The sequence below is a fragment of the Protomyctophum bolini genome (assembly GCF_963924005.1).
Source record: "Protomyctophum bolini genome assembly, chromosome: 14".
In the NCBI taxonomy this organism is placed as follows: domain Eukaryota; kingdom Metazoa; phylum Chordata; class Actinopteri; order Myctophiformes; family Myctophidae; genus Protomyctophum; species Protomyctophum bolini.
Window position 1 is genome coordinate 12,479,153 of NC_137875.1, and position 22,055 is coordinate 12,501,207.

General features: G+C 44.4%; 1 protein-coding gene across 1 annotated transcript; it reads right to left on the bottom strand.

The window, feature by feature from the left end:
* Positions 1 to 1,463: 1,463 nt before the first annotated feature.
* Positions 1,464 to 21,832, bottom strand: zfand4 (zinc finger, AN1-type domain 4). The gene is made up of 13 exons (XM_080781664.1): positions 21,587 to 21,832; positions 19,040 to 19,390; positions 16,434 to 16,509; positions 16,252 to 16,319; positions 15,490 to 15,733; positions 13,704 to 13,848; positions 11,509 to 11,959; positions 10,742 to 11,110; positions 10,223 to 10,433; positions 9,307 to 9,466; positions 8,954 to 9,008; positions 5,089 to 5,206; positions 1,464 to 2,128 (listed from the first exon to the last, which is right to left on the bottom strand). Exons 2-13 carry the CDS (start codon positions 19,224 to 19,226, stop codon positions 1,993 to 1,995), a joined length of 2,220 nt encoding a protein of 739 aa, XP_080637790.1. The 5' UTR covers positions 19,227 to 19,390; positions 21,587 to 21,832; the 3' UTR covers positions 1,464 to 1,992.
* Between the last annotated feature and the right edge of the window lie 223 nt (positions 21,833 to 22,055).

A 22,055-nucleotide genomic window follows, 5' to 3' on the forward strand; every position in this document is an offset into this window, starting at 1 on the left:
GTCAGGGCTACATCCACTTGCCTCGTTTAATTACGCTTCGTGGCAACGCTGTCGCGCCAGCGGGTTGCAGACAATAACAGAACGCTCAAGACTCGTAAAGTTGTGAGACGCGCAGTGTGACGTGTTGTGAGACGCGCAGTGTGACGTGTTGTGAGACGCGTTGTGAGACGCGCTGTGAGACGCGTTGTGAGACGCGCAGTGTGACGCGTTGTGAGACGCGCTGTGAGACGCGCTGAGAGACACGTTGTGAGACACGTTGTGAGACGTGCTGTGAGACGCGCAGTGTGACGTGTTGTGAGACGCACAGTGTGACGTCTTGTGAGACGCACAGTGTGACGTGTTGTGAGACGCACAGTGTGACGTCTTGTGAGACGCACAGTGTGACGTGTTGTGAGACGCACAGTGTGACGTCTTGTGAGACGCACAGTGTGACGTCTTGTGAGACGCACAGTGTGACGTGTTGCGAGACTTCGCTGCTCAAAGCGTGAACCAGCCTTAAGAAGCAAACACGGGCTCGAGGAAGAGGTGCTCGTTATAAAAATCTCGACGAAAAGACGTCGTAAACACTTCATAACAAAAGACCAAAAAATAAGCGATAAACACCCCCCCCCCCCCAAAAAGAATAAAAATAAATGGAAGGACAAACATTTATATAAATATGAGAATTCTAAAGTGCATCTCTCAAAGACTTGTCGCATGAAAAAGTGAACTGCAGTCCTAATCAAAAATAAAAATAAGTGACAAAACAAACAAAAGTAAAACGTAAGTTTTAAAACGTGCAATTAAGACATAATGTTCAACATTATTATGTACATGCACACATACAAGGTTTATTTTTATTTATTTTTACTATGGGAAAAGATCACGGTAGCCGCAAAACCGTAGTTAACCCATTCTGGACACGAACCCCTCTTGTTTTTTAGTACTTTAGCTATTGAAAAATAGCAGATCTACAAGCTCATAGCGGCACTCTGTGCTACGCTACGAGCTTGTAGATCTGCTATTTTTGAAAAATCGTGAAAATGTGGCACAAATCTTTCAATATTTGAGTTTTTAACTCAAATATTTGCTTCTGGGGGGTACCTGGAATATTTTCAGATGGGGGTCCGCGGCCAAATACAGATAATTCTGGGGGTCCTTGACAAGAAATATTTTGAGAACCGCTGACATAGAAACATGGGTTTTTCATTTGTAGAACCGTCCTCAGGTCTAAATGGGTTAAAAGAGTTTTTCACATTGTCCAGAGAGGTAAAGGCTACTCGGGCCGTTTCTGCATTTGTAGATCTCTTGTTGTCGGTTTCACACTTGGCTTTTCAGATATATATACGTTTATGAATTAAAAGTTTTATAAGCAAACTTGGGTGATTAAAAAAAAAGCACACAGCGGTGAATAAAAGTAATCTTTCATTTGTACGTACGTTCCACTCGTGAAGTTTATGTTTTTCTTCTTTTTTTCCGTCGGGTTGTAGATCGAAGACTGAGGTCTGTGTGGAGTCTGATATCGTTGGTTCTCAACGTCCGGTCCAGGGGACCATCAGGGGGTCCAAAACGGACACTCGATGTGTCTGTAACTCCAAGAGTACAGATAGAACCAACAGTGAAACCCTTTACCGATTTGTAACTCAAGTGTACAAATGTAACCAAAATGGAACCCTTGCGGGCCTTTAACTCTTGAGAGCGTGCGTATGGACCCTTGCATGTCCATTTGGTTCCATTTGCACGCTCTCCGAGTTAAATAAGGATGTTTTACAGTGTAGATGACTGTAGGTCCCAGAGATAACAAAACGCTATCAAATGGGGTGGGGTCCGTGGCCTGATGTGGTTCTGGAGGTTTAAAAAAAGGTCTAGATTTCGGGCAGTTTGGGGGTGCTGATGGTGGAGTTAGATTTCGGGCAGTTTGGGGGTGCTGATGGTGGGGTTAGATTTTGGGCAGTTTGGGGGTGCTGATGGTGGGGTTAGATTTTGGGCAGTTTTGGGGTGCTGATGGTGGGGTTAGATTTTGGGCAGTTTGGGGGTGCTGATGGTGGGGTTGCTCTCTTGGAGGAAGCGGCGTCCTGCGCTCTTGTAGTCGTAGGTGCAGTCGTGGGTCTCTGCGTAGCGGTGCGTAGCACAGAAGTTGTGGCTGCACCTGAGGAAATGTAGCAGGAACACATTCTGGTTATTATTGCATGCAGGAAAATTATTTTCTCCCTCCTTTAACACATTTTGTACATAATACGTCCTGAAACGTCATAAGGATTGGAACCGAGAGGTGCCTTAGACGTCTGTGGACGTCCTAGCGACGTCCAAACGACGCGGGGCGAGATGATAATATTCAGAATTATTCCTTTTTTTTTTTTGGCATTTCGCTTTTCGCTTGCCGTATGCTAACGCTCTGTGCAAATATTAGCTTGTCATTGACTCCCATGTTAGCGCGGCGGAAAGAATGACTCGTATCTCCTGATCCAGGGCGCTCTCCGTGGTGATGAATGGATCGATATGCTGGCGCTGCGTTTCTGCTCCTCATCCGTCTCTCCCGCAAAATATGAACTCTTTTTGGAGCATATATAAATATATTAAGATGATCGGAGATTGTGAGGTCACTTTGTCAGTCAACTTTTTTAAGACAGTATTTCCGGTTACTGGCTTTCAAAATAGAAGCGATCACTACTCTGGCGATTACTCTGGCGCAAGCAGCGCCTTTATTTTGATGCAGTTCCGGTACTAAATGTGTTAACCCAATCTGCCTCACCTGTTAAACAGAAACACACTGCAGTTGCCAGAGATGTGGGGATAATTGAAATAAATAAATAACCGCGGGCACATCCATGTGCACATCGCGTGCACATCAGATCTTTTTTTTTTTTAATCAAAGAAATAATAATAATAAATTAAATAACGCAACTTTACGTATTGGCACAGGTAGGGTATGCTGCTTAAAACGTTCCTGGCTGGTAATCCAGTCTGGCAGTGTACCGCGGGTTCGACTCCCGATCCCGACGGCCTTTACTGCATGTCTTCCCCCCATTTCCTGTCAGCCTACTGTCTGTCCCTCCATAAAACATATAAAAAAAGGCGAAAGCCACACAAAAAGAAACATACATACACCACAGCGAGGACTTTAGTGGCACAAAAAGTGAAAACCTTTTTCTGCCCAATTTAGTCGTTAATATGACTAGATACGTTATGGCAATTAATTCCCTCTCACACAAACATTTCTGTGTGGCGTCACTGCTATATATACACAGTACGTGTCATAAAGATATATTGGGCGCGTTCGGAAATAGCGCACGGAGCGCTATTTTTGACACATTGACAGAGAACCAATTGTAAAAAGGAAGGAAGGAAATTGTCCTCTCCGGCAATTTTGGTCATACCCTGAACACTGGCCTTTAACACACCCATATATGGTCAATGGCTGTCATTATATCAACTGGATTCATACTTTATGATGTCAGGACGAATGACAAATGGAACCCAGAGGGTAGAGTGGCTGCAAGGCAGAAAGGTTAATGCTGTGCAGTGTGCACACTAGCATCTTCAAACAGGCTACACGTCATTTTCCATGGAAGGCAGTGACATGAAAGGAATACAAAATGATACTCGACACTTGACGCTGTGTGATGAGCTATAAAAAATAATGCTTAGCTGGCTTTAAAAAAAATGGCAGTACTCCAAAGACAAAGTCAAGCATGCTTCAAGGACAAGTCGGACAACTTTAGTTTTTTTCAACCAAGGTTCATGTTTTAGGTTGTTATTAGAGAAAGTAAAAGATGAGTGTTCATTTTTTTTTCATTTGCCGCTTTCTTACGTTTTAGGGATTTTTGCTGTTTTTGACAGGGGGGTGGGGGCATTCGAGCATGGGGATAAATATATATTTTTTGACAACATTTTATAGCGATTTATTTTTTTATTATTTACTATAGTCCTACTAGACAATATAACATAACACTTATAATGAATTATCATATAGTTGATTTCCATGGTTGGTCTCTGGCTGTAAAATGTAGGATACAGGAAAAAAACAGGCAGAATAACTTTATGCATGAAAGTAATATAGCCTAACGATACTTTGGGTTTGATGCAACAAGAATATTTATCATCCATAACTATGTTTAGGCTACATGTATGAATTATTCTGCTCGGAATTATCTCATTTTGAGTGGAGAACTATATAATCAATCCATCCATACAAACAAAAGTCTGCTATATTATCCTTTATGCATTGCAAACGTTTTGTTTCTAGGCTATAATAGCCGCGGGGGAGGCTCGGAGCTGTGTTCCCTAACAAATCTCGTTTGACAGAAGTCATGAGAACACCACTGCATTCGCGGCTCTATACACTGCATAAAAACTAAACAGTATGCACATGCAGAAAACAGAGCATGTCATTTCACTATCATTCTTTCACCCACACCCACTTCTTTATCTTCCACAATGATCGATTCACCTTGGCCACGCTGATGATCACACAATCCTCCCCGCTTGGATCATGGACAAAGTAGAAGCCAGTGTGATACTTTGCCTTTGACACAGAATAGGGCTCTCTCTCTCTCTCAATCGTGACCACCATCGTGTTTAAATTAACAGTTGCATCAGGCCTTACTGAGGGAGGGATCCCCCAAAGGGAGAGGCAAGTGTCACAAACTGACAAAAGTGATGGTGGGCGAAGCTTTGATCAGGCTAACAACACTTGACAGCTATGAGACAACGAGTGAACGGCGGCTAACGTTTGGAAAATGAACCAAGCGATGAAAGCCCACAGGCACTTAAAGCCAAGGTAGTCTACTAAAGTGATACGTTTTTGTTTGAAATTTTTTAACTTATATATATATATATATATATATTGTGATAGACTCTCACAATATAGAGCTTTTAACTTTTCGGGGGACACTGATCAAACACTATCAGATAGAGTGTTTGATCAGTGTCCCCGTCTCTCAAGCGGTTTAATACACAGTAAAATACCGGTACTTTTTCAGGTGGGTTGCCAGTTACATTCCAATCATGGTCGAGAAACCATTCATCAGCTTCAACTTTAGTTGCATTATTTGTAAAGCCTATCTCTGAATGTTTAAGATTCAGTAAAAGGCTACTGTGTTGAGTTACCTGCACTCATAGCTGGTGGCCAGGCCGGTCTTTTTACCACAGAGGAAGCAATGCTTGGAGCTCTTCTTCTTGGCGCCCATGGGAGCCTTGACTGGAGGTAGGTGGTAGGTTGGAGTGCCTGCGAAAAACACACACGTTTCATTTACACTTCACAGACACGCCGACGGATCCACATGGTGACAAGACCGTGATCGCGGCAATACATCTTACGCGCCGCTGATATCTCACAAAATGGCCGGCTTAATGGCAGTTTTACTGGGTTCCATTTGAAAGGGTCTTACTCTTAAAGAAAACAACGTTTGTGGCACGGCTCCCTATCTGCTCTGATCATTATGTTCACGGCTCATAAACCACACGGCTCGTTTTGGAAAAGTCGTTTGCGACGGTAGCGCACGGTTGGCCGTGCGCTACACACATAACGTACTCAAGAAATGTACTCAAGCACTCAAGAACGTTTTTAACTCAAATCTTTGCTTCTGGGGGGTCCCTGGAACAAGATATTTTCAGATGGGGGTCAGTGGCCAATTAAATATAATTTTTGGGGTCCTTGACATGAAATATTGAGCACCACTGATATAGAAACATAGGTATTTCAGAAAACTGTCAGGATTTAGAAGATTTTCTACGTCAGGTGGGTTGATGCCAGTGTTTTTAAAATCACACTTACTTGTAATGTGTTTTTATATTGTAATGGTGTGTATTTCAATTGGGGAAATTGTGTTTTTATTATATTATTATATATTTATTTGCTTATTTTACTGAAATAAAACAAAGATATTTCTTCCTCCAGTGCGATCAAGTACAGGTTTTTTTTGCTTCTCTCTATAAATGCCCTAGTTTGTCATACTAACTACAGTGTCACACAAAAAGGGAGCAAAGAAAAGGTGATGTACAGTACACGCTCAAAACACATCACATCTTGTAGAACTGCTATTTTTTTATTTGAATCCTGAAAAAGTAACCGTTTGGTTTTCACCAGACATCAACGACATGGATGTATGTGTGTGTGTGTGTGTGTGTGTGTGTGTGTGTGTGTGTGTGTGTGTGCGTGCGGTATGTATGGATGTGTGCATGTGTTCTGGTTGGGTGTAAATGTATGTATGTGTGTGTGTGTGTCCTGGCTGGCTTTATGGAGCGTGCCGACGGGATGGGGGAATACCGGAGCAGATAACAAGGGAACTGGCAAAGGCAGCGGGGCATGGGATTGGATATGTGGTTTGGGACGTGTGGCTGTGTCCTCTGTAATGTGTTTAGTCTAGATGGAAAGGGGGGTCCACGCGCATAGGGTGGATGTTTTTTCGCAACCTGTTCCTTAATCCTTGAAGGGTGTACTTTAAGATTCTGTCAGGTTGCGATAGACAGGTTGGGGAAATAAAATCCACCCTATGCGCGCGGACCCCCTTTCCATCTAGACTAGTTGTGATAGACGAGCGTGCACGCACAACACACACACACACACACACACCCTCACTAAGCAAACACTCTACAATGAGTCAACAACTGCAATGGACATGACCACAGCTGCAACCATCAATTACCTTCTTAGCCATTATTCTATTGATTACCGTTTCAATCAATCGTGTGATCAAGAACAGCTTTTTTTTTTTTTTTTTTTAATATATCAATATTTGTTTTCATATATCAACGAATCCATAGAGGTCAGAGCACAACCAGTCGGCCAAATGTTTCACTTTGCATGTTATGTAGTCAGCACCAGAATTGCATTGTATGTAGTCATAGCACTTTATAGTATAGTATAGTATAGCATAGTATATATGTATAGTTTCATTATATAGAAATTCCACTTACGTTACGTTCTTAGCTACTTTTTTATGTTGTATGTATCGTCATGCTTTTGTTCTTTCTTAATGTAAATCGCTCTGGATTAAGAGCGTCTGCTAAATGCCTAAATTGAAATTTTCACACACATTCCTACTAGGCCGAGGAAGCAATTCACATCGTCTTTTTTTTTGTGCCACCAGGGGGCAATTTAACACATTTTGTCCAAACAATCACGCAAATCGGTATACATTATATCTATAGTCATGCGATCAAGACGAACCCGTCAGATCTTTCATATTTCATCCTGATTGGCGATAACATCATAAACATGAATCACTCAACTTCTACAGATTACACTCACTTCTATAATGACTCAATTTCAAACATTACTGTCCCACAATAATGTACCAGACCTGACAGAGTCCTGTGCGTCTCCAGTGAGCTCTTTCTCTAATCTCTAGTTATATGTCGTTTTACTACTACTCTGCTCTCTCTTCTCACACAAACTACACAATGATGTGAGTCCAGTCAGCCCACACTATTTATAACTATTTATTTTCCACCCACTTCTTTACGCTTCTAAACCTGTGATGTGACAACAAAGCTGCTACTAATTAAGCTTTAAAGGGAAGAGTGTGGCGTCTTCTGTGAACGTTCAATTATCACGTTAAATGCTTAAAACCTTGGGGGAAGTGTGCTCTGCTGTACTAGTGACTGCTCATCTGCTCAAACAACATGCATTGCTTCCCTTCTGTGAGAAGCGTGTTCCGTTGCACTCATCTTCTAACCTCTGGTAAACTGTCATATTTTTTCCTCAGAACATGTATTTTCAGCTCCACTGCTCATAAAAATCAGCACTCGTGGAATTCCACCGACCCTGACCGAAGGCATTCATTCTCCTCAAAAGGCCTCAAGGCAAGAAAACAGCTAGTCATCTGCTGGTACTTAAAACCATGTTTAACTTTGGTAGAACCGGGGTTTATGTGCTGCAGCTAACTGGCCACGGCAGAACGTTCTACCATGACGATCAATAATATCTGGACATACGTTGATGTTAGTTCTCTAGAGACTCTTTTATAAAGTGGCCAATCCACTTTGTTTGCAGCCGTTTGGTGTTGAAAGCCTCATATTGATCGCCATTCAATGAGAGTGAATGGAACCACTACTTTTGGATCCTGGGGCATGTTTTGTTATGTTATGTCCAGGTAGTTCAGTTGATAGAGCACTCTGCCTTTGGCCCCCAAGGTTCTGGGTTTGATCACAGGCACATCGCCAACTTTTTTGCACTGTAAATAAGTCATGGTTCGGGTGGTGTCTTACGCTAAGGAAACAGGAGAGGCTCCTGCCCCTATGGGCCTCATGGCTCCTGCCCCTATGGGCCTCATGGCTACAGAAACAGGAGAGAGGCTCCTATGGGCCTCATGGCTCCTGCCCCTATGGGCCTCATGGCTACAGAAACAGGAGAGAGGCTCCTATGGGCCTCATGGCTCGGCAAGGCTTACTTATTCTTGGGTGCTGATGGTAGCCGGTGGAAGATGTTGCGCTTCACCTCAGCGATCCATCTCCAAGGGAGATGATATCTTATCCGTTATCTGCTTCCTTATCTGGAGTTTGCATCCACACTGAATGGACAGTGGGATGTTGTGACTTAAGGAATTTACCGTTCTGAATAACAAACCAAGCACTTTTCTTGGCTGTGTTTATGGAACATCATCAACACCAGCCTCCTCCTGGAATTGCAAAGTAGTGCAACAAATATTAGCATATGGCAATAAACGTAAAACTTGCTTATGGGCTTGCTGTTGGTATGAAACTGCCTGTCTTTCTTTGTTAAGGTACCTCAAATACGACATATGTATCCCCATTCAGCATTCATGCCGTTTTCTGGACGTTGTAAACAAAAGTCAAGCCAAATCCCGCTATGGACAGACTGAAAGAGGAAGCGCAATATCAACTGTCTTTGGGGTCCAGAAAACCATCTAATATTTATTTGCTTATCTTCTCTCTCTCTGTGTGTGTGTGTGTGTGTGTGTGTGTGTGTGTGTGTGTGTGTGTGTGTGTGTGTGAGTGTGTGTGCACTCACCCAGTCTCCTTATTGAAGTGGACGGTCCCCCGGCTGATCCCAGACTGTTGGAGGCCTGACAACACAACACCACAACGTCACAATGATTCTTTCTTCCATCTCTCTCTCTCTCTCTTAATAATGTCAACAGGCAATTCTCTTGTGACGACCCTCTCCTACCCTGCCTAACATTGCTGCTCGGCAGGATGGAGTTGGATCGTCAGGGAGATTATAGACGACACCTGCAGTCTGGTGTGTCCCACAACCCGTTTCAACTCATTCAATGCCAGCCTTGTTTCAGTCCGTGTCCATAAACGGCACGGACGCTTTCCTGGCTTAAATGGGTGGAGTGAAGATGAAGCCGTGATGCTCACCATGTAAGCAGCCGCTCCTCTGTGCAAGGGAGACATCTGTGTGATGAGGTCCTCCTGGAGATGGTGGATGGAGGAGCAGGGGATGCCCGGTCCAGAGGCACTGGCAGTGGGCAGCGCCAAGCCCAGTCTGAGGCCTTCCTCCCCGCTGCCGGCAACAGCCCTGGGGGGGGGGGGCTGGCAGTTAGTATGTAGAATCGACCCGTTGCAATCATTTGGCACATTTGCAATCGGTTTTTTTGGACAATCGTCACAATGGCTTCCATTTATCTTTATGAATGAATCTGTTGAAAAATTGTGAAAGTATTTTTGAAAGTAAAATGGCCTGTTTTGTATTGTGATCGTTGGTACAGGTCATTAAGTCATTTCTTTGTATATTCATGTGTTGCAAATGTAGTCCTACACTAGCTCTGGTCCATAGCCCTAATGCCCTTTGCTGCTGTTGCATTAAGGCTATGGGACCGTTCTCTTTCCTGCCTCGCATGAAATGCAGGCCAGCCTCTCCTCTGTTAATAAAAAGAACAAATACAAAGGCGGCTTCTGTTATTAGAAAGACTACTTTCCTTAGTGGACGCACTCTGAGCCCCCCACCACACGTATAAAATGCACTTTTTGGCCAGAAAGGGATTTTATTTTCACTGGGAAAAAAATACTCCACTGTGCCCTCTACCGATATTTCCAAGAGATAAATCTCATAGAAAAGATCTTTCCTTCCGTATGAAGGACATTCAGTACAATCAGACATTTCTGTTTGGATGTATGGGCTGTCAAGGCCAGAAGGTAGTTTTTTGCCACTCAGTAAGTAGGCGTTCCCGCATAACTTCCGGGTATGATGATGATGTCAGTGTCACACGCGTACGTCGCGTAGCCTCCATTGTGGATCTAAATGTCACGGCGGTGGCGAACGGGCGGTCCTTACCTGGCGGAGGCAAGCGAGGCGAGGAGCTGGGCGTTGCTGAGTGACCCCAGCGGCTCCTTGCAGGCCTGGTTGGCCATCTTGGTGATGCTCCGGGCCTCGCTCTTGCAGATGACCTCCGACCTCTTGCCCGGCGACTCCACCTTGACGCAGCGGAGTCGAGCGGGCCGAGGAGGCGAGGTGGGCGGGGCGGGCGGGCGTGGCGAGACGTTGCCTGGATTTAAAGGAGTGGCCAACGGTTAAAATTTTAACTCGGCAATAAAATCGATTGTGCAGTAATAAAATCGATAATTTAATAGAATAGATTTAATAATAGATCCCTATTTTGGGTCATGTAGGGTTAAAGATTTCCAAAATGTGCTAATGTGAGCGAAGTGACATTTTCAGATAGGCGGAACGCAGCGAATCAGGCTGGAACCCAGGCTCATGCATTGTTGCTTTTCAGCGAGACGGCGCAGTTTCTGCAGGAACTGCTTTTCTAGTGGGAAATGTTAATCCATAGAAATAATAACAAAACACTACCTGGACTGAGCAGCGTCGTCGGGAGGTGTTGTGCTTGGGCGTGTGACCGCGCTGCGGGGGGCGAGGGGGTGAAGTCCAAGTGATGATGATGATGATGGAGCCCCCTGCTGGTCAGACACGGCGATGCGCAGGAGGGCAGCGGAGACGGGGGGCCGATGCCCAGGGTGTACGTGCTGAGCAGGGAGGGGGGGGCCGGGGTCTCCGCCCCGGGGGCCGCATGCAGGGGCCCCCCTTCCTCCTCCTCCTCAGCCTGCATGGTGCAGACGTCCAGGTTTAGAGGGTCCGAGAGCAGGTCCTGGAACAGCGGGGGTCCGTGGGAGGAGGGGGGTTCCTCGCCGCCGCCTCGGGACTCGGCCACGTCGAAGGACCCTGCGAGTCACAATTCAGACTTTTAGCACGAAGGTTCCTCTCACGTGTGACAAGGACCCTCACATCAACACGATGAACTAAACTAAACTCTAAAAGCACGGTTTCCCCAAACGTTTTTTTGGCTCCCCTAGCAACCCTAGTCCTGAGTAAATATCCCCTAATTGCAAATCACAATTGTAATCGCAATGTGACACGTTGTGTTGTGAGCTTGTAGATCGGCTATGTTGTTTAGATCTGATGCTGGTGGTGAGGCCACTGGTTCCCAAACTTTTTATATTTAGAACTTTTTATTCATTATTATTTGAGCATTTGAGACGAATAACAGTCCACCACCACCAGCATGAGATCTAAAAAAAACCATTCTGCACATTCCTGGTGGAGGACAGAAACAAACCAACCTTCATGCTGCCCCCTGGTGGCCAGGGGAGGAAGCTGCGGGTACACGCAGTCCCTCATCAGCCTGGTGGCTCCGCCCACGTCCAGGCGGGACACTTTGGGAGGGGGCCGGGCCACGGGAGGACACGCCTCCTCCCACGACGGCTCCTCCTCCTGCAGCATGTAACAGGAGGAGGAGGAGGCGGAGGAGAAGGAGGGCGGGGCTCGCCTGGAGACGGACAGGTGAGTCGAGGAGGGAGGCTCTACGACGGGCTCGTGGTGGTAGTGGTGGTCCCTGATTGGAGGTAGTTGAGTGCTTGAGCTCGAGTGGCGCGACTGGTTGACCAATGGGAGGGCACGGAAGAGGCGGTGGTGGTGATGGTGACGGCCGCCGGGAGGGGGCGGGCCCAACGAGCCGCCACAGGGGTGTGAGTTGACCGGGGGGCGTGGCTTCAACTTAGCAGATTTCTTGGGCTGAGAGAGAGAGAGAGAGAGAGAGAGAGAGAGAGAGAGAGAGAAAGAAATGCACAGAAGTCTGGATTACTATACTATATACGCCACGGGTCTGCAACCTTTTTGACAAGTGTCATGTTTTTATTTTCTAGTTAGTCAGTGTGCTATATCAACATAACATTTTATCATGACATAATAGATTTTCCAACAACCCTTTTAGTTCCTTCATCTTTTGACATATATTCTTTCACTTCAGGACAATAATTATATCACATCACTTATGTCCCAGACTCCCTCCCCAGTCAGTTTGAATGTATGTAGAATTATGTGCAGGATGTAATTTGCATACAGATGTGAGTTATGGGGGCTTAATTGAATTTACTACTAATTTATTACATTTTGTTTTATTTTTATGTATATTCTAAAAGAAAAATACTTTCTCTCACACAAATGCCAGTGATCACCCTAGCCTGTGGCAATGTTGGCAGGCGTGCCTAAGGTTGTCTACCCCTGCTGCTATACACAGCTCACTGCGTCACTTAGTGAGATTGTAGATTTGTCTTTTTAAGGGACCATGCACGTCCGTCCCAAAGCCAAGGGACTTCTTCGCGAAACTCGGAGGCATGGTAGAGGGCCATGCCAAACGGTGACGATGAAAAGTGATGAAAGTGACGAAAAATGATGAAAGTGACAAAAAGTGATGAAAAATGATCACTTTCCGTCACTTTTCATCACTGATGAAAGTGACAAAAAGTGATGAAGTTTTGTCATGACGTGACGTGGAACATGACGTGATGTGGAACATGACGTGGAACAAATCCCACTTTCAAAACGCGCTTTCAAATCTCACTTTCAAATCTCGCTCTCAAACGACATCGACGATTGATTGATGGATGAGGCCTCATCGATGGAACCCGGAAGTAGACGTTCTTCCGGGTGATCTAAACCAGGGGTTCCCAAACTTTTTTGGACCAGGTACCCCTTTTGGGGTAGATATTTTTCCAGGTACCCTCTCATCCTCGCAACACGGATAACAATATATTTACAACCACAAGCAGTGTTTCCCGCAGGAAAAAGCTTTGGCATGGTGCTGGGCACAGGCCGCAATTTTGATTAATTAATTAATTAATTTGATTCATTAATTAATAAGATTAATACATTAAGATTAATTTGTATTATTGCTCTTGTATTGCTATTGGAGACACTGGGGGACACTGGGCAGGCACTGAGGAGGCACTGGGGAGACACTGGGGAGGCACTCAGGGGCACACTGGGGAGGCACTGGGAAGGAACTCGGGAGGCACACTGGGGAGGCATTGGGGAGGCACTCAGGGGGACACTGGGGAGGCACTGGGGAGGCACTGAGCAACTGGTTCAGTCTCTATCCTTTTAATACTCTATGGCCAGTACCTTCAACTGGTTCAGTCTCTATCCTTTAATACTCTATGGCCAGTACCTTCAACTGGTTCAGTCTCTATCCTTTAATACTCTATGGCCAGTACCTTCAACTGGTTCAGTCTCTATCCTTTAATACTCTATGGCCAGTACCATCAACTGGTTCAGTCTCTATCCTTTAATACTCTATGGCCAGTACCTTCAACTGGTTCAGTCTCTATCCTTTAATACTCTATGGCCAGTACCTTCAACTGGTTCAGTCTCTATCCTTTAATACTCTATGGCCAGTACCTTCAACTGGTTCAGTCTCTATCCTTTAATACTCTATGGCCAGTACCTTCAACTGGTTCAGTCTCTATCCTTTTAGTACCTTCTTGTTGAGGTTCATGTCCTCCATCTTGGCTTTGAGCAGCTTCATCTTACTCATGGTGATGTTGTTCTCCAGGCTGTGCTGGGCGGCTGCAGACGAGTCCCCGTCATCGTCCTCCGTGTACACGTCATACATCGAGCCGCCGCTGCCAACAAAAAGAAAGGCAGTCTTAGGCTACAGTCGTCGGTCACCCCTAACTTTGTTTATGCCTACAACAGGTACTGTATGTGGCCGTCTTTCTGCAAAGGTTTTCCATGGGAACGAAGCGCAGATCGGTGAACCATTATAATACAGCACATATGCATTGTATATATGCATACCGTAGTTTCATTATATAGATATTCCACCGTTACGTTCTTACCATACGTATGATTCATGATAACACATACAGTATATGATTTATTGCCATGTTTTTTGTTCTTGCTTAATGTAAATCGCTCTGGATTAAGAGCTCTTTCAAATCTCATATCAAACAAATCTCAAAGAATGCTTTCTTTCACCTGCGAAATATTGCAAAGGTCAGGCACATCCTGTCCAAAAATGACGCAGAAAAACTTGTCCACGCCTTCGTTACCTCAAGGCTGGACTACTGCAACTCGCTATTATCAGGCTGCCCAGGCAAGTCTCTGAAAAGCCTACAGTTAGTTCAAAATGCTGCGGCGCGTGTGTTGACAGGTACCAGAAGAAGAGACCATATCACTCCTTCACTGGCCTCCCTACACTGGCTCCCGGTCAAATACAGAATAGAGTTCAAAGTTCTTCTTCTCACTTACAAAGCTCTCAATGGTCAGGCACCACAATATCTCAAGGATCTCATTGATCCCTACAAACCAAATAGAACAGCAGTGCGTTTGCAATATGCAAACATGCTTACTGTTCCAAAAATATCAAAAGTTACAATAGGAGGCAGGGCGTTTAGGTCCCAGGCACCGCAGCTGTGGAACCTTCTCCCGGCTTCGGTCCGTGGGGCTGACACGCTCTGCACATTCAAGACTAGGTTGAAAACCTTTCTCTACGACAAAGCCTATGGCCAGACTTGTCTCCGGGTCTAGCTGGATACCATGGTCGTACATTGTTGTGTGGGTTTGTCTCCCAGCAGTACTTGTAATATACACTATATAGGCTCCAGTAAGGCCTGCCACTAATCCAGCATCCGGGGAATCTCTCCCCGGAGTCTCTTTTCGTCCTCCCCGTCGCAGTTCTGTGGACCTCTAATATTAACCCCCAACTGACTGCCGAGTGTGACCGTGGATCAGGCCTCTTCATGGAGCCCACCAGAAGTGTGACCTGGACCCGGCCTCACAGAGCTCGACCTGGACCAGATGTGGACCAGACCCCTCCACGGAGCCCACCTGCCTATTCTCTGTCTTTTCTCTCTGTCTATCTCTCTCTCTCTCCCTCTATCCCCCCCCCCCCCGACACGGTCGAGGCAGATGGCCGCCCACCCTAGAGTCGGGTTCTGCCTGACGTTCCTTCCTAAAGGGGAGTTTTTCGTTACCATTGTCGCAATGTTGCTTGCTCTGGGTGGATCTTTGTTGGTTGTAAAGTGTCTTGAGACAACTTGTTGTGATTTGACACTATAATAAAATTGAATTGAATTGAATTGAAAGAGCGTCTGCTAAATGCCTAAATTGTTAATTGTACAGCGCAAGCTCCATGCGCTACCCACCCCTCTATACCAGAAAGCATGCCGGCTGGGCCAGGCTACCCACCCCTCTATAACAGAAAGCATGCCGGTTGGGCCAGGCTACCACTAGAACAACCGCAACTGTGAAGGCTTACTTACCTCAAGGACTGGGAGAGAGGGGTGAGGGTTCCGTCTCCACGGTCGACCACGCGGAAGAAGTTGAGCTGGTCTCCGTCGCGGTACACCAGGAAGGTGACCTGCTTGTTGGGGAGGGTCTTCTCCCAGCCCCCTTCCTCCCTGAAGGTGGTCTGCCTGTTGGGGAGGCTCTTATCCCAGCCCCCCTCCTCCCTGCTGGTCCCCTCCATCAGCTCACTCACATCTTTTATGGGCTCCTCCACGGTCACTGACGGCACACACCAAAGTAAACACCACGTTACTAGGGTTGGGATCCGTTAGGATTTTAATTGGTCAACTGTACAGAATTAGTTCTCACCCCCACCTGTTGCCAAGGTCTTTTTCAGATCGCTTGCATTTAGTTTTTTTTTACAAAATATTGGCCAAAACACGGCTAACCTAGGACTCTCCACAACGGCGACAGGTACCCATAAATGTTACCATAGGGTCTGTAGGCATGTCACAGTTATTACATAATCGCCTAATTATTATAATTTAAGATAAATTAAACACAACACATCACTTTGTGACGTGTTGTAAGCTTTTCGTACTTTTCTTTGGAGAAAACAAATATATTAAATGTGTCAGTGATGTCTTTAAGGTATTTGTCATATCTGCTCTGCGCAATTTGTGATTATGAAGCCTAAAAGGCTACGTTCCAATGTTCAATGTCACAGTTCCTCTCAACGTAAAGTTGTAATGGTGAGAGCCCTAATATAAGGGTCAGTAGTGGAGGTGAGTTTATACCTCTTCTGGTGTTGATGGGGCCTCCCCTCATTGCCAAGACTAGCTTCAATGTGCAGCCCTCTGCAATGCTGCAACACACACACCAATTGTTGTTTTCATTAAACTGGCGAACGTAACCTGTAATCGTGAACACAGTGAAAACAGAATTGTTAACAGAAATAATAAAGTGGTGAAGGTCACACCTGTAATCGTGAAGACAGTACTCATCATCCAGCTCCAGATTGTTCCAAATCAGGTGTTGCTGGGCAACAGGGATACCTTTAGAGACACAAACAAACAAAACCAAAATGTTCAGACAGAGTGTTCCATTATCCATTATCACATCAGTGGTTATGAAACATTTTCATCTCAAGGACATCCAAATTAATATGTATTTGGCCACAGTCCCCCGCCCCCACACCCTCCATCTGAAACTATTTCATACCAGAGATTTATTTTTGTTTTTAAAAGCTTTACAAATCGTTTGAAGGTTGTCACAATTTTCAAAATAGTCAAACTATTTACAAGCTAGCAAAGTTTTTCTTTCAGTTTTTCATGTGTTTATTAGACCCCTTGGTGTAGTTGTTATCTGCAATGATGTCTTCCCTTTGTATTTAGGGTTTCTTTCTGGAGTAAAAAAAAACAGTAATATAGTGACATCACAATATCAACGCATACCCCAAACCCTCGGCCTTTACCATACAACAGCTGTGAGTGTGGCTTCATTTCAGGTGGATCACCACCCATCGTGTGAATCTCGTTTGTGTCCGAGCATAGGCATGGTAACGCCCTGCCTGCCTCTGATTGGCCTATACCGAACACTGCCTTGACTGTCCTCCGAGGTGGATATAGCTATGCTGGATAGTCTGATGCGAGGTTAAATAATACAAGTACGATATGATACAAGAGAACTGTCTGTAACTTATTTTTGTAGAAGAGGCAAACTAATATTGTTTATGCCGTTTGCTTTGAAGGAATAATTGATTGAACATACGTGTACGTTGTACTATGATTTGATTTGGGTGGTGTGTACTTCTAAATAAAGTGATTATCGTGTATTATAGTAAAGTTTAAGTAAACTACCGGTAATACTATATTATACTAAAAAGGATAAAGGTGAAGGGAAAAGAGACCTTTTTACAGTACAATGTTTAACGTTTACTTACACATGCAAAGAAATTACACATGCAAAGAAATTACACAATCAACACAATCCTCGAAGGACAGTCAAGACGAGATTCACGCCCACCCATTACCACCCACCAGGCAAGTCCAGGCATACTTAATGAACTGGTGGGCGTGTCCACATAAAACGACATTTTAACAACTACTCTACACTTGTTTTTAAAGAATCTTCCTCCTTATATAATCATGTTTTAGGGTGGAAAAGAAATCACGGCCGACGGCACTCCATCTTTAAACTTAAACTGATGTTTATGCTTTGCTGGGGACACCGAGAAGACCCCAGGCGGTCCCCGGACCACCTGAACAGACCAAGTGTTTGTCCTGCAATCCAGCAAGGATGCCAAACACAAATCATTACTGCCCCCTAAAGGCAAAATAAAGAGCTGAGAATAAATCAGTCTACACAAGACATTATGAATTCATTTAGCAGCTAAATAGGTTGTAATTATAATAAATGTTACATTGTTTTTGCCATCTTTCTTCAGTCTCCACCAGCACTGTCACCATCATTGACATTTCAGTCGACAACTAATTGTTAAATGCAATGAATGGACAACGGCTTGGAATTAATTACATTTTGGTTAATTTCATCCGGATGTTTATTCTTATATACAAATGAATGTAAATGAGTAATAGTATGCATAATAATATCCATTGGCCCAAATAAGTTCAATCAGATGATTATGAAAAAATTGTGACAGGCCTAGTCTCCACTCCATTAACCTAAATATGTTAATATCAAATGGCAGCTGTCAAATGAAATGCTGTAGCTTTTATTAATGACAATGTCTCAAAAAAGGTTTTTAAAATAGTGAAAATAAAATAGATCCACAAGGTTGTCATCATCATCACGACACAAACAAGATATACGCCTTACTGATGCATCTGTCCTGACATGATTTGAAAAATCGTGAAAATGTGTCGCAAATCTTTGAATATATATTCTTGCACAGCGTTTTTAACTCAAATCTTTGCTTCTGGAGGGGTCCCAGGAACAACAATATTTTCAGATGGGGGTCGGTAGCCAATTAGATAGTTTTTGGGGTCCTTGACATGAAAACTTTGAGAACCACTGACATAGAAACATAGGTTTTTCAGAAAACTGTCATGATTTAGAAGACATTTTGTAGAATCTGTTCTCTCAGGTCTAAATGGGTTAAGTGCACCCACTTTGAGAAACCCTGATTTCAGCTTGAGACTCTGTAAGGACTGAGACAACATGCCCGGAACAGGGATCATCTATTCTAGATCAGGTTAGTATAAACAAGAGAGATGTGTTTGGGTGAGCAGAAAGTCTCTTATCACTGCAGCATGACGTCATGTTGTAGTTTTCAGTGGTCACCTTATCACCTACAACTGGAGCATGAATAGGTTTAACAATAATTTAAACTCTTGGGAGTGTAAAATGTTACATTTTACACTCTCAAGAGTTAACGATCTATAAGGGTCAGTTTGGTTACCAATTCTCCATCATCTAGCCGGGGACCACCTGGAACACCACTCAAGGACCACACTTGCCACCACCACTGGACTATATCGCTAATTTTATAATTAATCGTTTTATTTATTTATTAACTGCTGCACCCCTAGTAGACTTGTGTTGGTTTTGTTAGATTTTTTTTACCTTCCAGTCTCTGGATCTTGGCCTTGACGGAGACGACGGCCTCGAAGGGCGAGACGCGCAGCTGGAAGCAGGTTCCCGTCAGCGTCTCTATGAACAGCTCCATGGTCTCATAGAAGGGCAGCCTGTACTGGAAGGTCCCCATGCTGTCGTCGTCGTCGTACAACGGTGGCTCCTTCCGGTCGGCCATCTTGGTGGAACGTGGGGGCGGGGAGGATTTCAGGTGTGAGGAGGAACTGGGGGTCCGTCCCGGGAGCAGGGGGTGGTGGTGGTGGCGGCGGGGAGGAGGGGACACACCGGGAGCTGATCGCTGCCCTCGCAGCAGCCAGGCATCGTGGACAATGACCACCACAGCTGCGGATAAGAGAAAACACAAAGAAATTGTTTTACACACTTATATGCCGTTATGTCAGACAGCGCTGTTCAGAGTTACCTCCAGATTTACATGCATTGGACTACGGACCCCCATTTAATGGTGTTTCTAACTCTCAGACCCCAAATTATATTGTAAAACCAATGTTTATTTAACTCTGAGAGTGCACAAATGGAACCATTCCATTTGTACTCTCTCAAGAGTTTACAGACATATGAGGGTCCATTTGGTTAACTATCCATTTTGCAAAGTCAAACACAAAGTTTGGATGTGTGTTTGGTTTATGTCTCTCTAGCAACAAAGCTTCTTGGCAATAACTTTTTATACCGTCGGAAAGCCAGATTATTTCCCCCTTTGAATGGTGTCCTATTTGTAAGGAACACACACACACACACACACACACACACACACACACACACACAGTAGGTAAAAGGTATTTCCTTGACAACACAAACAGAATTGTGTTGTGCAACTAAAAGCGTTGCCTGCCAACCAGGGCCAGGCTCTAATGAACATTTCCACAGTACACACACACACACACACACACACACACACACACACACACAATCCCTGACCCTGACAGGTGAACCTATCCGAAACTGTTTGCACGCTCTGTAAATTCATTGGCATGATCGACTGATCGTATGACAAAAGGGTACAAATGTGCAACCTTTTGTCATGAAACATTCAGCAGGTCATATTAAAGGGAAACTTCACCCTTTTTGCAAAAAAATACATGTTAATGGCGTTTAGAAGATATAGAATACTTTCCAGTGTCTCTGATGTCATGGACACTGGTCTCATGTCCTTCCTGGACTATGTTGTCTCAGACAGCCCTCCCCACATCCACAAGGAGCAGTGCAACAAAGCATTATGGGGATTTTATTCCAGGAAGAAATTGAGCCCACTGTCAATGACATCAGAGACACTGGGCTCACTGCTAAAATCTAAAATATCTAAAACCATTACGCACAAAGACCCCCAGGAAAGTCTTCTACACGGCATTAACATATATAGTTTTGTGTCCCTCTAAGGCTCTCTGGCCAACATTCAGGTTGATCAGGTGTGCTGGTAGTCACAATTGCAACACTAGAGTTTTAACGTTGTTTAATACAAGCAGATCTGAAATTCCAGTTTGATCAATGGGCTGTCAATGGAGGGTATTGCAACTCTAGATTCAACCCAATATTATACAAATCTAGTGTTGCAAATTGCGGCTAACATGTTGGCACAGGAAAGTGTGTCCCGACAATAATTAAATGCATTTCATATATTTTTATTAGGAATATATGCATGGCCATATTATTGGCATGTTTTGGAGGTGGGGATGGCTTATTTCTGAGTTAAATGGTTGATGATAGTTAGGAACCAAATGGACTCAGGTCTGTGTAAGTACACAAATGGACTCAGGTAGGCAGGTACCAGACAGACCACTGGATTCTTATTATGTGAGAAGTGTAGTGTACTACATTGGGGTACATGATATGGTATAGACATGGTATATGAATGGGTTTGCGTGGCCTGATGCATGCATGCCAGCCAAACAGTGTCCTTGAAATGAATTAATTGGCTTATTTAGCTGAAGCCTGGTTGTGTGTGCACTTTGCAGACAGGACCGGTCTTATAACAAAGACTGTTGTTCATTGTGATAACGTCATTCTGCCTGGGCTCGCCTCGATCGCCGTACAACAAAGTAACAAACCCGCAACGTATGAATGCCAACTGGCCCCAACCATGCAATCGTTTCTTCCCCAATTCCAGGCTTGGACATCAAACCAACCGGTTACAGTAACAACGGGAGAACTTCGGGAATGAATGGAGCTTCTAGCTAGCACAATCTTGGCATGCTACAACCATCACGTCAATAAATGCCATAATAAAACAATATTGCGGATCTGTTTGTTCCATGAAGTCTCAAACCTATAAATATATACTGTTCAAACCAAGCAGGCAGTCCTAAGCATACACACAATGACAAAGCTAGCTGAAAATGCTAAATCTGCAAGCTAACGTTATAGATTCAAGATTGCTTTGTCATTTGTTTCTCATGCAAGCAGCCTACAGGAAAAATAAATAAATCATGTTTCTCCTAGGTAAAAGACAGGATAGATTCATACAAGAATAAAATGCAAAACAATACTCTTAGTATGTTAGCCAGCAACTCAAACAATGGCTACCTTTGCTGGGTTGGCTGTGGCTAGTAGCTAGCCAGCTAGCTAGCCTGATTCCCCCCCGTCCTTTAAACTCCTGCTTTTTAACGTTTGTTGTCGAAGGAATAATAATGCGCGAGGAAAGCGAGCTCCATTATTTCTACCGCGTTTTACACGCTAATAATAACGTTATGGACGCCAGGTTGTTAAATGTTATGAAGCCGGTGTATTATTGAGATGTCTTTTAAGGTGTTTGTTGTTTGTAGAAGTCATCATCACACCTGTCAAACAAAACAACCAGGAGGAGGTTAGGAAAAGAAAGAAAACCTTTGTGACGCCTCTTGATTGACGGGGAAAAGGGCCAATCTGCGTCGTCGCATGCGAGGAAGGGAGTCCAGCGTTGACCAATGAGCATTGGCTGTGGTGGGCGGGACATTAGGGGCCCGCTTTATTGTAATAATACATAATAATAAAAACACAATTAATAAATGTATGA